The sequence below is a fragment of the Rhinolophus ferrumequinum genome, chromosome 4 (assembly GCF_004115265.2).
Source record: "Rhinolophus ferrumequinum isolate MPI-CBG mRhiFer1 chromosome 4, mRhiFer1_v1.p, whole genome shotgun sequence".
Taxonomy (NCBI): Eukaryota; Metazoa; Chordata; class Mammalia; order Chiroptera; family Rhinolophidae; genus Rhinolophus; species Rhinolophus ferrumequinum.
In genome coordinates this window covers 97,218,167-97,235,688 of record NC_046287.1, presented here as the reverse complement: position 1 = coordinate 97,235,688, position 17,522 = coordinate 97,218,167, and the positions used below count along the sequence as shown (strand labels likewise).

General features: G+C 38.3%; 1 protein-coding gene across 1 annotated transcript in view; it reads left to right on the top strand.

Annotated features, from left to right (window-relative positions):
• Positions 1 to 17,522, top strand: part of MIPEP (mitochondrial intermediate peptidase) — a 174,702-nt gene that overhangs the window by 70,257 nt on the left and 86,923 nt on the right. Inside the window, exons 11-14 of the mRNA XM_033105122.1 lie at positions 28 to 181; positions 1,840 to 1,917; positions 3,965 to 4,169; positions 5,367 to 5,476. Coding sequence (XP_032961013.1) covers positions 28 to 181; positions 1,840 to 1,917; positions 3,965 to 4,169; positions 5,367 to 5,476 — 547 coding nt within the window. The remainder of the gene's footprint in view (positions 1 to 27; positions 182 to 1,839; positions 1,918 to 3,964; positions 4,170 to 5,366; positions 5,477 to 17,522) is intronic.

Here is a 17,522-nt window from a genome sequence, read left to right as displayed (position 1 = left end):
CTTTTGCACCTCTTCTCTTCCTCTTAGGTATAACATTGAGCCCAGTTTATATTGCCCATTTTTCTCCCTTGGAGCATGCATGGAAGGCCTGAATATTTTGTTTAACAAACTGTTCGGGATTTCATTGTACGCAGAGCAGCCTGAAAAAGGAGAGGTGTGGTGTGAAGATGTTCGAAAACTGGTGAGCATCCCAGTTCCTGGGAAGTTTCGTTACTTTATCTCTTGGGTTTGGTAATTGCGTTAATAGCAGTTTCATCTTCGAGTGAGCTTTTCCCTGATGGAGTGTGTCTTACCTTATTCCCTTCTTCACGAAAAATCCAAATGACCACTTCTGATTTACGACACTGTATAAAAGAAACATTGTTCTCTAAAGCTAGTTCATGCCTGAAAGTGATGTAAACGTGTAACAGCTAAGTTAGTTCTCTGAAAAAAAAATTTTTTAGGAACTTGCTAGAAGGTTGGATCTTCATATGTTGACAAATTGTAGTTAAAGGGGCATTTGTCATTACTTTTTATATTCCTGCCGTGCTGAGTATCCCTTTGCGTTAATTCCAGAATCCATTGCATTGATCACCGTTTCTTTCCTTCCCATCTTGTGGAAGCTTATATTTGCATCAGGTTTTAATTTATATCCTGTGTTCTGATTTGATTTCTTTGATAATAATTTCAAGCCTGGAATCCACCTGTCTCCTCTTAGGGCCTACTTTATTTGCGGTGTGAATATTTTTATTTTTTCCTGGTAAGACTGAGCAATTATTGACCCATGTGTTTCTCACAGAGGTTGTTGTTATGGTGTTCACATCTTGCTTATATGTTTACCACACTGGACTCTTGTCACTGTATTTCAAGAAACAAAGACGATCTCTCCGTCTCTTGGCTGTGTTTCATGAGATGGGATCAGCGAGGCTGTGTTACTGAAAGGATAGAATGGCAGCAGCTTTCGTCGCCATCCTTAATTACCTAAATAGCTATCTCTTTGTAAATAGTGTACTTCAGAAATGATAGAGATTGATAAGATGCAGAGATATAATGACAAGAAAAACGGGTAACAGGAACAGAAGGGCAGAGTGCAGAGAAGTTTCCCCAGAGCAGGACGTGAGCCCCACTTGGGCAGTACTGCGTGCGTTTGGTTCACTGCTGTATCCCAAAAGCCTTGAACAGTTCCTGGCACCAAGTAGGTGCTTAATAGATGCTTGTTGAATTAATGAATATATGCTTGCAGGACGTTTTAAAGCATACAATTGAGGTTCTCTTTGGCAGAATCCTCGAGAGTTGTGACAAGAGAAAGAAGGCAAGATGGAGACGAGTGCTTGAGTTCTCTCCTCCGTGCCAGGCCTCTCTCATAGGCCCAGTTTTGGAGAAGGGCAGCAATAAGAATATTACTGATCTTCAACAGAAGCCAGAAGCTACGTTTTGTTTGTCCTCTGTTTGAGGGTTGTAGTTTGTATGGACATATAACGTTACATTATAAGATTTGAAGGAGAAATAATTTTGCTGCTACGTTGTCCAGCCAGCACTTATTGCCAGCTCCTTTTGGTGGTTTGTGAAGTCTGAAGAGCTGTGTTTGGTAGAGGTGTTGTAGGGAACGGGGGTTGGGAGGGGAGGGTCCTAATGAAGAGGGTTTCCTCTGGACAGATTTCCCAAATCAAAGCATTGAGAGATGAGGGGGAAATAGAAGGTATTTCCAGATAATGTGGGATGTAGAAAGCAACAAAATGTCTATAATGGTGGCTGTGCATGATTTATATGTAGATTCTTGTGTTAGGGATGTTTTTGCACTTGTAGAGTTTCTGATGGCCTCAGTCACCACTAAATTAAAAAATTTTTTTTTTTTTCCAGGCTGTGGTTCATGAATCTGAAGGATTGTTGGGGTACATTTATTGTGACTTTTTTCAGCGAGCAGACAAACCATATCAGGTGATGCTTTATTTATAATCTGGTCTCTCCAGAAATGATCCTCAGTTAATTTATATTAGTGTGAACTTTATATCTCAAGTTTGTAGTTCCCCAATAGTTAAAAGGCATTAATGATAGTTAATAAATATATAAATTTGAAATTAGGGTAGAATTTAAAAATAATAAATATTATGAAAATAATTACATAAGTCTGTATATGTCACTTTTATCTGGGTCATGGTTATAATGATAGCTGACATTTTATGATCCCTTCAATGTCACATCACATCTTTGAATGTTCACGTTAATGTTTTGAACTAGACACCAACATTATGAGGAAACTGAGGCCAGAAAGGTTAAGTTCCTTGTCCAAAGTCACACAGCTAGAAATGCTAGGATTTGAACCCAGACATTCTGACTAGAGCCTCACCTCTTAACTAGTTTCCATACTTGATAATGAACCTAATTTAAAATTACAGAAGGTACAGCAGTTCCCCCCTTATCTGCAGGAGATACGTTCCAAGAACCCAGTGGATGCCTGAAACTAGAGATAGTATCAAACCCTATATATGCTATGTTTTGTCGTATACATACATATCTATGATAAAGGTTAATTCATTGTAAGAGATTAATAACAACAACAACTAATGAAAATAGAAGCAATTATAACAGTATACTGTCATAAAACTTACGTGCATGTGGTCTGTCTCTCTCTGTCTGATAACGGATCTGATAACTGAGGTGGCTACTAAGTGACTGATGGGCAGGTGGCATATACAGCATGGAGACGCTGAACAAAGGGATGATTCACGTTCTGGGAGGGACAGAGCGGGACAGTGTGCAATTTCATCGTGTTACTCAGAACAGCGTGCAGTTTAAAGCTTATGAATTGGGTATTTTTGGAATTTTCCACGTAACATTTTCAGACTATGGTTAACCACAGATAACTGAAACCAGGGAAAGTGAAACCGGGAATAAGGGGGGACTACTATATGTCTGTATGGAAACGTTCTCAACCACCACTTTACTTCTTCTGTGAATTCCTTTACGTTAGCTGTGTACTGGCAGGTCAGCCATCTTCAACAGCTTCAGGCAATTTGATGGAAAATGTGAAGAGCTCAGGTTATAAGTTATAACAGAAATAATGGTACCCTATATGTGAATAGTGATTCACAACTTCAAAGCATTTTAACAGACATGAGCTTGTGAAATCTGGGCAACTGCTCTGGGATTGGACAAGGTAGAGAGGAAGCTCGTAGATGCAAACCAGTTTCCAAGATGGGCTGGCTAGTAGCTGATGAAGGTGGGACCAGAGTCTAGTTATCGATCACTGAGTCCTGGGTTCCCTTTCCTCTTTGCTTGAATGGCTGATGACGAGTCCAGGCCAGTGATTCGGAGCTTTGGCTCCTAGGGGTCCACCAGGGTTCTGATCCGAGATGCAGCAATCCTACCTGTGGTCATTGGGTGTATGACTTCACATTTCCAAGACACAGTTTCAGTTTTCTTATCTGAAAGGTGAGATTTCTGCCTCACAGTGTTATTGTGAAGAATAAGTGATAAAATGTAAGTGAATCGCAGCCTGGTACAGAAGAGTTACTTCAGATCCCTTGCTTTATGAGAGTTTAGATCTCAGCACTTTCAAGTGATAAAGACAATTGGTGTGGAAAGTGTTTTCTAGTGCATTGAAGGGGTTCAGTCAATATTAGGGTCCCTTCCCTTAGCAGCTCTATGTCTGTCCCTTCCATTTGCTGGTGAACATCACGAGGGCATGGATCTAAGCTCTGTAATGATGCTGTTTCTACCACATCAGGTCAATATGTATTTTTGAAGTGAATGAATGAATTAATCAACATAAGCTCAATGGATGACTGGTATTTTTAAAAAATAAAATATTAGCAAAATAAAAAGTTGGGAAAAATTTATGTCTATAACAAAATAAGTAGAATAAGAATACAGTTAAGTTAAAATTTGAACTCATACATTTTGGTATAAGTTTATGTTGATTAAGACTACTTTGTCCTTTCGGTTACCTAAGACTTTCTTCTGTTATGTTTTCTGATTCTCAAAGGATTGCCATTTTACAATCCGTGGAGGCAGGTTAAAAGAAGATGGAAACTATCAACTCCCAGTCGTAGTTCTTATGCTGAATCTTCCCCATTCCTCAAGGAATTCACCAACTTTATTAACTCCTGGAATGATGGAAAATCTTTTCCATGAAATGGGACATGCAATGCATTCTATGCTGGGACGTACTCGTTACCAACACGTCACTGGTGAGTCCTGAACAGGGGACGTTTATTTAACGCAATTCTTTAAAGACTTGTATTTTATTTTCAATTGGAAAAAAAGCTTTTCATTTAGAAAGTCTGGGATCATTTGATATTGCCCTGTGGTCATTTGTCGCAGCTGGCCTCATCTCGTCCTCCCGATTGTAGTGCAGCGCAGTCCTCTTATTTTGTTTCCTTCCTTGCCTACAGTTCTCACCGAGGAGTAAGTCTCAGTTGTCTGTCTTTGGGGTTTGTACCAGTTTGCATTTTATATGTTTTATATGGAATGTAAGTGTGTGGCTACATGTGCATGTGAATGAATATCTCCCACAGAGTTAGTAAGTGAATGTTGCCTATCCGAAAGCAGTTAGAAAACATATTAAAGCATGTTGGAAAAATGTGATGAGGTACTTTTTATTTTTCTCATTCTTTCCTCTCTATAAAAATTATAGTTTTCATTCTGTTCTCTGGCCATATTTGGTGATACTATAGACTTTGCTCTCAGTTGTCTCATGTCTAAGTCCTAAGCTCACTGTCAGGTGTGGTCAGCTTTAGACCACCTGGTAAATTGTCTGCATTCAGTATTTATTAATTATTAATTAACTTTATACATGCAGTATTTGGGTGGAGGAGAAGATATTTGAAAAGATGGGCTAAACAGAATCATAAAATGTCAGTAAAAATTTCTTATATGATTTGTTGCCTTAAGTAATTTTGAGTTTGAAATACTGCTTTTCTGCACTTGAGGACTAAATTTGTTATAAGATGCAATCAATGGATAAAAGAAAGTACTTTTAAAACAAATGAAGGATAAAAGCATTTGGTGGTGGAGTGCAGTGAATTAAGCACAAATGCTGTATTAAATGTCAGAATGTTTTAATTTGTGTTTCATGTATAGTCCAGTATAGCTAAAGACAGGCTTGTTTGTAGAAGGTGTGAACCACTGCTTTACAAGGTGTTTTATTCAGCTGTGCAAATATTTTGTTTTACTTTTGATATATAGGGAAAATATATAGGATTATAATAAACTTTTCTGCAAATATGTGCAATAATTTTGTAGAAATAAAATACTGATTTAATGAATTAAAGCTTATCATAGTTCATCAGAAGTACAAGTAAAAATTTTAAAAGAATGCATAAAAAAGTAAGATAAATATGTTGCTTTGATTTGTGCCAACCTTTTTTCTTTTTCCCCAATTTTAGGGACCAGGTGCCCCACTGATTTTGCTGAGGTTCCTTCTATTCTGATGGAGTACTTTGCAAATGATTATCGTGTGGTTAATCAGTTTGCCAGACATTATCAAACGGGGCAGGTAGGCAAAACTAATATTGTAATACAATCCTTTGAGTTGTGGTTGTCGGCATTTATGACCTGCTGGGTCATGTTGAACTTGGTACTTTTTTCAGACCTGTCACCCTCTCTCAGTACTAGAAGCCTCCTACCGGTTTTTTTCTGATTCCCTCTCTTTTTGGGGGTCGGGGAGTAAGGGGCTAGTCTACAGAATCATAGTCATAGCATATAGTCACGTGTTGACAAATACTGCCCTTAATTATATGCCAAATAATATCCTGTTTAGCCCTCATGGACATCCCCTGAGGAAGGTACTTTATTCCTGTTTTCCAGAGATGAAAACTAGCTCTTTAGTAGAAGAGGGCTTCAGGGCTGTCTTGCTTCAAAAAAGCCATTTCTCTTTCCTCTTCCTTCATGATTCTGAATATTTTTTCTCTTGGTCTGAATTTTTATGGTGCTTCGTAAAACTGAACCACATTGCCATATTTCCTCAATATGCTTAGGGTCTATATGATGCTCAGTCTGAAAATTCCTTAATATCAAAGTTTAGATTTAAATAGTGCTTTGTAATTTTAAAGGTTTTAAAATTCTGTAAACTAGGATTAAAATGAGATGCATTATAGTAAGTTAAGCGTAACTATCAACTTTATACAATTTACTGTCCACGTATACTTCAGAAAATATCTTCTTTCCCTTTTCTCAGAACTTGGATTATACAATGTTACATTAGCTGGTGTTTCCCCCCCAGGCTTCCTTCCTGAGGGCAGGTGTAAAATTATATTCATCTTTGCATCTTCAGCCTTTAGAATCATGCCTACCGTGATTAAAGGAATGAATGGAATCAGAAAAAGAATGGCCCAACCCCTTTATTTGTGACTCTTCTGATTATGTCCCCAGCTGCATAACGTGTTTTGGTCCTTTCTTTTTTTTTGAATTGGTTTTTTTCTAACCGTTGTTGTCAACTGTAGAATAACGGATGAGTTTCTGGATAACTAATCTGAGTCAGTCTTCATCTATCAGGTATTGGATGACAAAATTGAAATATTTATGATCCAGCTACCTGTCTGTTAACTTGCAAAGAATTGCTCTGGAAATTTTGTCGACTCAGCCAATAACATATAACTCTGAAATAATAGCATGTTCCATCCATGGCGGCACATTTGGGGATTTGGGGGTGATTAGGAAGACCTAATTAAATTCCTCCTTTTGTACTTGCTCCCCTGCCTGTCCTCGGGGGGAGCAGAGCATGAGGTGTGTTGGGGCAGAGCCACACGCACAGTACATGGGACTGTGAGAGAGACCAGCTAACTGCTGAGGACATCGGAAGAAGCTTCATCTCAGAAGTGCTGGGGGACTAGCACTTGAAAAAATATGTCAAGGCGGCAGTGTGTCAGTCAGCTTTTATCAGGCCTCATCCATCTCATAAAAATTATTTATTGAGGAAACACTAAGGACATACATGTATATAGGTCCTTCAGTCAGGAAGTACTTGTTGAGTTTTTATTATGTACCAGGCACTGTTCTTAGCATCCGAGAAACAGACAAAAAATCAGTGAGACCACACCCCAGCGCTCAGTGTGGGCTTAAATCTTTAGGGAACTAGGGCAGAGCCAAGGACAAGGTAATTCCAGCCAGAAGGGAGAGGCATTGGTGAGATGCTGGGTGTGGCAAGAGTAGAAGGAGGAAGGGAGGGAGAGACAGAGAAAAGACACTGGAATGTTCCTGTTCCTAGAATTGGCTCCGAGTCTCTGCATTCTTCACACACCTTTTCATCGCAGCTCGTTTGCTAGACCACCTTCTGTGACTGGAGAGATTTTTCTCTGCACTGTTTGTACTGGGCTTTGCTGTCACACTTCCTCTTGGGAATTGTATTTACTCCCTCTGGCCACTGGCTGTCATACAACTTTTCCCCAGACCATTTTCTCTTTAGCCTTCGGCTGACAGCTTCCATGGATTCTACCTTTGAATACTATTCCATAAAATCGTGGCCTTGCTCAGCCCTCAGTGGGGTTGAAATGAAGGCCTGCAAGCATGTAGTCAAGCAGTAATGAGGGCCAGAACTAAGGCACTGGCAGTGTTGGCTGGAAGCAGCAGAATTCAAGAGCTAGCTGGAACTTAATTGGAAGGAGAGCAGGGGCAACAGAGGTGGGGGAAGTCCAAGATGGAGGTTTCATGAACAGAGAATTCGGGGAGGGCCCGCTCTGAGGAAGGGAGGGAGACAGTTCTGTCTTTGGATATATTGATGATCATCATTGCTGTCCATGAGGTTGTGAGTAGTATAAGTCTGAAATTCAGAGTCAGGTGGACACTGCAGGTGTGTGGGAGTAACAGGTGAGGAGATGACAGTTGAAGCATAGGGAGATTAGAAATTGCCCATGACAGAAAAGCAGGAGGCATCTAAAGAAACCAGCGTCATCAGGAAAGGAGCTGTCTGAGAGCTCAGGTTTTTAAGAGGTCTCACCACAAGCTATGAGGAGGACACACGTAGGTGAGGGTGACTGCAAGAGAGTACCGTGAGCCTTTCAGAGTAATACTTAAAAAGTTAACACTTGTGCAGAAAGTCACCACAAACGCTAAGGCCAGTTTTTGAAATCTATTTACAGAGCAATCAGAAGAGCAAAGAAGGGTTAGAGCTTGGAGGGTGGTGTGGTGTCCTAAAAAGGACAATGCCTATTTAATACCGTTACTTAATTCTTCAGTAAGAAGAACCAGTTTTGGACAAGATAGTTTCAAGAAAACAGTAAGTCCGAAAATATCCTTCAACCAGGTAAGATAGGAAGAAAGCAGTAATCTGCTTTGAATTAATTCAGGTCCCAGACTCAGAAGACACATCCAGTGGGCTGATGGGACTTGCAGACACAGTCTCTAAAGAATTTAAAATAATTTTGTGATTCCTTGGAGAATGGAAATAGTGCCAGAAGGCAAGAGATGTGTAAATGCCTTGAGTTTCACAAGGGGCTTGCCTCTTCTTGTCACTAATTAAGATACCAAAAGGCTTGATGTTTTGATTTTAAGGGCAGTCCTAGCCTAAGGACTAGGAGTTAATTCCCTAAAATCCAAGTCTGTAAATAAATTACATTAAAGTCCGTAAGAAGAATAACGGTTGCATTTTTATGTTTTATTTCCTATCCTGCTGCATATCAGGAAACAATTTTTTTTTTTTTTAACCATCGTGTGGTATATTCCAGAGAGCTCTCAGAGTAAGGATAATATATTGGTGACTTATTAACACCTACAAGTATTTTATCTGAGCTGGAGCATAGCGTAGCCAATGAATTCCTGTGGTGGAGGAATTAGAAGTATGCTTATCAGATTTGCAGGCATCATCCAGCTGTCAGAGATAACAAATACCAGAGGTGCTCATTTGAGATTCAGAACTGCCTTGACAAGCTACAGCATCAAAGCTGTAGCAGAATTTATTATAAATTAATCTTCAAATCAATACCACACGTGTAGGAGTACAGACTGGGTAGCAGTTCATGTGAAAAAATTCCCAGGTTTTTAGACATAATAAACTTAATGTGAATCAACAGTCTGATGGAGTTTCCCCACAAATCTCAGCCAGTCTTAGGCTGCACGAGGGGACCTGTGGCGTCTAAGAAACCAAAGGTTATTGTGTCTCTTTGTGCCTATTGGTTGCGGCCTTCAGCCTAACCCTGTTAACCAATGAAGAGGTTTGGGCTGTAATAAAGAACAAAAGACATTTATTTGAGCAAAACTGTTGCAATCTGGGAGACACATATTCAGCTAGCAACCCAAAGTGCTCCAAAATGAACAAAGAAAGGCAAAAACAAGCAAGTGTAATTCTTTTGTGCAAACGAAAGATTGCTAGGTTAACAGGGAATGGCTCGTTCTAATATGCAAACGAGGAAGGAGGTCAAGTCCGTTTGTGTCCACACAGCCGTGTTTGTCCCGGGATGTTTATGACTCGGCCTTGAGCTGAGTTAGCAGCAGGTTAGCTACTTCATAGCAGCTCTGAGCACTGAGGCACAAGACACACTGAAGCCCCTCTTCCCTGATAGCCTCCTGCCTTTATTTTAAGGGACTCTCATAGCAATGCTTATTCCATTTTAGTTTTTCCTGTTATCACCCCTTTCCACACACAGTTATCTGGAGGCGCCCCCACACTTCTGGAAGCATGATCCTGTCCTCCCTTAAACATTCTATGGTGCCACTTCTTTGTAGTTGTGGTAAAATACACAAGGCATAAAATTGGCCATCTCAACCCCTATTAAGTATATAATTCAGTAGTATTAAGTACATCCTTACAGTGCTGACATCACCACCATTTATCCAAGAACTCTTCGTCTTGCAAAACTGAAGTTATGTACCCACTAAACACTAACCCCCACCCCCCTGTCCCCAGCCCCTGGCAACCACCATTCTGCTTCCTGTCTGTGTGAATTAGACTGTACTGGGTACCTCGTGTAAGTGCAGTCATACAGTGTTAGCCCTCGTCACTGGCCCATTTCACTTAGCATCCGATTTTTAAGTTTGATCCATGTTACAACGTGTGTCGGAATTTCCTTTTTAATGCTGAATAATATCCCATTGTATGTACACACCACATTTTGTTTTTCCCCTCATCCATTGATAGATGCTTGGGTTGTTTCCACATTTTGACTATTGTGAATAATGCTGCTACAAACATGGAGTCCCTGCTTTCAATTCTTTTGCGTATACCCAGAAGTAGGATAGCTGGATCATACCTAAATTTTTTACTCCTAATTTTTTTGAGGAACCACCGTACTGTTCTCCACAGTGGCTACATCATTTTACATTCCCACCTGTGCACATGGGTTCCAATTTCTCTCCATCCTCGCCAACACTTGTTATTTTCTGATTTTTAAATTGTAGTCATCCTAATGAGTGTGAGATGGTACCGTATGGTGGTTTTGATTTTCGTTTGCCTAATGAGTAGTGATATTAAGCATCTTTTTATAACTTATTGACTATCCATACCTCTTCTTTAGAGATGTCAGTTGAAATCCTTTGACCAGTTTTTAATTGAGTTGTCTCTTTTTTGGTTGTTGAGTTATAGTTCTTTACATATTCTTGATATTAATTCCTTATCAGATATATGATTTGAAAATATTTTCTCCCATCCGTGAATTGCCTTTTTACTCTGTTGATGGTGTCCTTTGATACACAGAAGTTCTTAAGTTTGATGTAGTTAAATTTACTTATTTTTTTCTATTGTTGCCTGCGCTTTTGCTGTCATATTCAAGAAATCAATGCCAAATCCAAAGTCAAAATCAATGCCAAAGTCACAAAACTTTTCCTATATGTTTTTTTTCTAGGTTTTATTATAGTTTTGAGTCTTATGTTTAGATCTTTGATTCATTTTGAGTTAATTTTAGTAGATAATGCAAATTAAAAAATATATATTTTACTAATTCTGAAACTGATAACTCTTGTTAGATACTTATTTATATTTAATGGCGTAGTGTGCCCCTCTCCCCATGTATTATAAAATCACAGGTATTTAAAGAAAAATGGGTTCTTGGATTCAAGGAAATAACATAGTCTTAGCCCCTACACCAAAAATGGGAATGTCAAGTGCTTCCATTCCGTAGTCTAGATGCCTGACCCTTGACCCCCTCCCCTGCACAGCTCCATGTGGAAGCCAGGCTCTCCCTCACTCAGATTATGTGCAGTGCCCAGAGTTTTTCTCTTCCTTCTCTCACTGCTCCCAAATACTGATCCCCCGAGGAAGCAGGATCTCTTTGTCTCTGCCCAAGAGTTTTGATCTATTCACAAGTTTTAGGTGGATTTCTAAATGTGAGCACATCTCATAACTTCTACTTTCCATTTCTAAAGTTGTCCCATCTCTTTCACACCGAATTTTTCTCAGGACTCTGTCACTCCATGTATCTGAATGGAACTAGCCAAGCTCCTGTAGACCTGGGGCTTGATTACCCACCTACAAGAAAAACTGCTGTTTCCTCGACATTCAGCACTTCTGACACCAAACATGTGGGGGTTTTCCCACACCAACCAATTCTCCAGTTCTCGGCAGACACCAGCTAGGCGGCCTGCAGTCTTAATTCTGACAGTAAGTGCTCGAGTCAGCGCAGACCCCGCAGGGTCAGGGCTCGCTTCCTCCAGACCGCCTCCTGTCCTCCACTGCAGAGGCCACTTGCAAGTCCCGGTTGTCAGCCATCCGATATAAATTGAAGGCTCCCATGACCCGCCCCCAACTCAGGTTTGATAGTTTGAAATAATGGCTCTTAGAACCCAGGAAAACAGTTTACTTACTGGGTTACCAGTGTATGATAAAGGTTACAACTCAGGAAGAGGCGAGAGCTTCCAGCCCTCTCTGGACGTGCCACCCTCCCAGCATGTCCGTGTGTCCACCACCCCACAGGCTCTCCCTGCCTCCTTGTTTAGAGTGTTTATGAACGCTTCATTACGTACCTGGGCGCAATTGGTCAAATCATTGTCCAGTGATGACTGAGTCGATCGATCTCCAGAAACTCTTCCCGCCCTGGAGGTCAGGTCACAGATCGGGCTGAAAGTGTCAGCCTTCTAGTCACATGGCATCCAGTCCCCATCTGCCACGAGCCCCCTCTGTAGCGTACACTCGGGCGTAGTTGAAAGGGACTTACTATGAAGAACAAAAGAAGTTCCTAGAAAGACATGCCTGTCACTCAGGAAATGCCAAGGGTTTAGAAGCTCGGAACCAGCGGTGAAGACCAAATGTGTGTTTCTTATTCTCCCATAGTATTACACCCTCCTACTTCTCCAGCAGTATCAGCCTATGTAAGCCCTTTTCAACTAATAATTTCCAACTGTTCCTTCCTCCTACCACACACACCTTGCATTGCCCCCACCTTTCCCCACAATGCCCATATGGCATGGAACAGGGCAACCCCAATGTTTTTCAATGTATAGGAAGTATTTTGTTCAATGAGGGATGCCACATTTGCAGTGACATTGAACTAGAAAACATTCTGAGGAGCGGCTGCTGAATTAGTATCATATTGGAAACCACTTCTTATTAGGAATGGTGTAAGAAAAAAAGAAACTTCAGTCTGTCGTATAATGTTTGAAGGATACCATGTAAAGGAAGAAAGTGTATTCTATGTCATTCCAGAAAAAATATTACTAAGGACAGTGGAGCGGAATTATAATTTTAATGAAGCTAATTTCAGTTCAGTAGATTCTTCTCATCGATGATTAAAAAGGAGATGCCTCTGAAAGTAATAAACTTTTAATTTAACATTTAATGTTGCAAAAGGGTATTTGTAAATGAACAGCTGTGGAACCACCATCCAACTTAAAAAGTAAAACATTACCATATTCTTTCCAGAGGTAAGGACAATCCTGAGTTCTTATTAATTTTTTAAAATCATTTTTATCACATAAATCACTTATTCCTAGGCCAAGTGGTATTTAGTTTCGTTTTTGAGTATTACAAAATGGTATGAACTCTTAGTAATCTGTGATTTGTTTTTTGCAATTATTCTGTACCTAAGATTCCCAGATGTGCGTTGTGCCGCAGTACATTCACTTTCAGTTCAGTGTAATAGTCCATCATTGATGTCCTCATTCCCCTGTCGCTGTGCATGTGGGTGCTTCAGGGTTTTGCTAATTCCCACAATTCTGCTGTGAACATAGTTATACTTTTCACCTTACATTTATGTACAAGACTGGAATTGCTGGGTTTGTAAGGTATGCACGTCTCGAAATTTATGAGGAAATGCCAAGTTGTTTTCCAAAATATTTGTACTTTCTTGCACTCTCTTCAGAAATGGTTCCCATCAGCATTTGATATTGTCAGAAGTTTTAATTTTGCCAGTTTTGTGGTTATGACATGGAACATTACTGTGGCCTTAATTGGCATCAGCATTCCCTGATTCCTTTTAAAGTTGAATATCCTACGTTTTTATTGTTTGGTTTTTGTTTTCTCTTCTGTCAAATGCCTGTTTGTCTTATGTTCATTTTCCTATTTGGTGGTTTATCTTTTTTTTACTGATTTCTCAGCATTCTTGATATGTTGGAATAATAACCCTTTGTTAGGCATTTGTCTTCTTTCAGTTTATGGCTTGTCTTTTTGCTTTCTTTATGTTTTTCTGTTGATGGATTTAAGTCCTTCATTTTCATTTTGTTGAATTTAACAGTCTTTTCTTTATAGTGAATGCTTTTTATATCTTATTTACTTTTGTTTCCCTAATGATATTCATATCATAAAGAATATCATAAAGATATTCTTCTGTTTTCTTCTAAAAGTTTTAATGTTTTTTCTTTATGTTTAGGTCTTTAATCTGGTTGGAAATTCTCTTCGTGTTTGGTCTAAGGTGGAAATCCAATTTCCTTCCTCCCAATGGGTAACTAATTGTCCCAGCACCATTTATTCTTTTTCCAGTGATCTGTCATATACCAAGTACCCATGATATGCAATAATCTGTTCACATGGGATTTCTCTTATTTTGTTGTTTAAGTTGTCTGTCCTGATATTATACTAATACCGTCTGTCTTTATTACTGTAGCTTTACCAAGCTTTCCTTTATTTGTTCTTCAAAAATTTCCTGTCAATTCTTCAGCTTTTGTGTTCTTCCATATACATTTTAGAACCAACATATCTGGTTGTTTTTGCTTGTTTTGTTTTGTTTGAGAAGCTCTGATTAGAGTTTGGTTGGGATTACATTAAATCTGTAGATCAATATGGGGAGAATTGATATCTCTGAATATTGATTCTCTCAATCCATGAATATAACAAACCCTGTTTCCCCAAAAATAACACCTAGCTGGACCATCAGCTCTCATGCGTCTTTTGGAGCAAAAATTAATGTAATATGGTATTATATAAGACATGGCCTTATATTATAGTAAAATATATTATAGTAAAATAAGACTGGGTCTTGTATTAATTTTTGGTCCAAAAGACGCATAAGAGCTGATTGTCCCGCTAGGTCTTATTTTCAGTATCTCTTCATTTTGTAACGTCTTTTAAAAAGTCTTTTAATAAAGTTTTAAAATTTTCCTCCTAAGGATCTTGCTCAACTTTTCTTAGACTTAGCTCTAAATGCCCTACCTTTTGGATAATATTGTAAATAGTATATTTTTAAAAATTATATTTTCTAATTATTTGTTGCTTATGTTTCAAAGTGCAATTTATCCTTTTTTGTACGAGGACTGACAATTAAGTTCACGAACTTGTTGCACCGATGTTGCTAACCTTTTTTGATATCAGAGGGATTATTCATTATGGATTTGTACCAACGGGACAGTTAACCAAGTTTACTATTTGCAAGTGCTGAAAAGGCTGTGTGAAAAAGTTAGACAACCTGAACTTTTCGCCAGCAATTCGTGGCTCTTGCATCACAACAATGCAGCAGCTCACACAGCTGCTGTCTTACTGTCTGTAAGGGAGGTTTTAGCTAGTAAACAAATAACTGTATTGGAACATCCTCTCTACTCACCTGATCTGGCCCCCAATGACTTCTTTCTTTACCCGACGATAAAGGAAATATTGAAAGGAAGACATTTTGATGACATTCAGGACATCAAGGGTAATATGACAGCTCTGATGGCCATTCCAGAAAAAGAGTTCCAAAATCGCTTTGAAGGGTGGAATAGGCGTTGGTGTTGATGCATAGCTTCCCAAGGGGAGTACGTCGAAGGTGACCATAGTAATATTCAGCAATCAAATATGCAGCGCTTTTTCTAGGATAAGTTCGCGAACTTAATTGTCCTACTTCATATATAGATCTTATTTTCAGCAACCTTGATAAATGTTCTTATTAGTTCTAATAACTTTGGCTATAGAATTTTTAACATGACAGTTATTTTTAAATAACCAGACAGTTATTTTTACTGTAAATGACAGTTTCATTTTTCCTTTTCAATTTATATATTCTTTTTATTTCTTTTTCTTGCCCTACTCGACCTACTAGAATCTCCAGTACAGTTTTTGAATAGGAGCTGTAACATGGGCATTATTTGTCTTTATCCTGTTTTTTAAAGGAAATGTTTCTAATGTTTTATCATAAAGAAAGATGTTTGTTGTAGTTATGGTAGAGATATCAGGAAAAGGAAATTCCTTCCTATTTTTCGTTTGCTAAGTTTTTGTTTAATCAATGGGTATTGTATTTTATCAGTTTTTTTCCTGCATCTTTTCGGGTGATTGGGTTGTTCTTTTCCTTTAATCTCTTAATGTAGTGAATGTTAATGTTAAATGTTAAGCCACCTTTGCATTCTAGAATAAATTAACTTTGGTTCTAACTTCTCATTTTTAAATACAGTGCTGGCTTCAGTTTGCTACTATTTTGTGTATAGAGGATTTTGCATCTGTGTTTATGAGTTTGGCTTGTGATTTTTCTTTGTCTTCTTGTTCTTTGCTGGTGTTGGTGTTAAGTATATACCCTTTCAAAAAATGAGTTGTTGAATGCTCCTTTTTTTGTTCCATACAAGCATTTTTATAAAATTGTAATAATCTGTTGCTTGAAACTATGTCAGAATTCATCTATAAAACCATTCAGGGTCTATTATTTTCTCTGTGGGAAGATTTTTTAAATGACTGATTCTTTAATAGTCATAGGAGTTTTCGGACTGTCTTTTCTTCTTAAGTAAGCTTTGCTAAGTTATAATTTTCTAGAAATTTACCCTCTTAATCCAAGTTTTCAAGTTTATTGGCATAAAGTTATTTATGGCATTCTTTTATCCCTCAAATCCTGCTAAATGTGTAGTTATGTCCTTTTCGTTCCTAATACCATTCTCTCGTTTTTTTTCTCTATTAATCTTGGCAGAAGTTTGTCTATCTTTATAGTATTTTCAAAGAACTAATGCTAACTTTGTTTATTCTCTCTATTTTGTTTCAGTTTATTAGTTTCTGTTTTTATTATTATTCTCTCCTTCCTCCTTGTTTGTTTATTTTTTTCTTCTCAGTTTCTAAGCTAATTAAGTTTCAGTCCTGTCTAACATACGCATTTAAATTTTCATGCTATAATTTTAAATTGTGTGATGCAGTGCTTTGGCTGCATACCATGGTTTTTAATACAAAATATTTCTAATGTTGCTAATATCCCTTATAATTTCCTCTTTGACCAAAGAGTTGTTAGAAGTGTAGTTTAAAATTTTTAAACCTTTGTAGGGGAATTATCTTTTTATAATTATATCTAATTAGTCTAAGCAGTATTGATTTTCTGCATGTTGGTGATATTTATTTAATGGTTTAGTGTGTCATCAGTTTTTTGGAAATGTTCTGTTTGTGCTTGAGTACATTGTCCATTTTGTGATTGTTGGTTCTGAGTGTTCATATAAGCCTGTTAAGTCAACCTTTTAATTGTGTAGTTTAGATTTTTGAAATATAACCAAATTTTTTGACCTAGCAATAATTGAGAAGTGGGGCTCTCCCTCCAGGATGTTGGGTCCTTAGTCCTATCTATTTTGTAAAATTATTAGAACTTCTTTAGAGCAGTTTTAGGTTCACAGAACAACTGAAAAGATACAGAGATTTCCCATAATAGCCCTAGCCCCTACACATGCATAACTTCCCCCATTGCCAACACCCCCCACCCCCAGAGTGGTGCATTTGTTACGACTGGTGAATCTACAGTGGCACATCAGAATCACCCACAGTCCCTGGTTTACACTACAGTTCACTGTTGGTGGTGTACGTCCTATGAGTCTGGACAAATGTACAATGATGTGTATCCATTATGATGATATCATAATGGTCAAGTACAGATGACCCTTGAACAACACGGGTTTGAACTACGTGGGTTTATTTATACCCAGATTGTTTTCAATAAATACGTGTAATACTGTAAATGTATTTTCTCATCCTTATGATTTTCTTAATAATATTTTCTTTTCTCTAGCTTAGTTTGTTGTAAGAATATAGTATATAATACATATAACATACAAAATATGTTTATGTTATTGGTAGGACTTTCAGTCAACAGTAAGCTATTAGTTAAGTTTTTGCGGAGTCAAAAGTTATACATGGATTTTCAACTGTGCAGGGGTCGGTGCCCCTAACCCCATGTTCAAGGGTCGACTGTATGTTCACTGCCTTATAAATCATTCTATCCATTTTTGCTCTATATATTTTGAAAGTATTT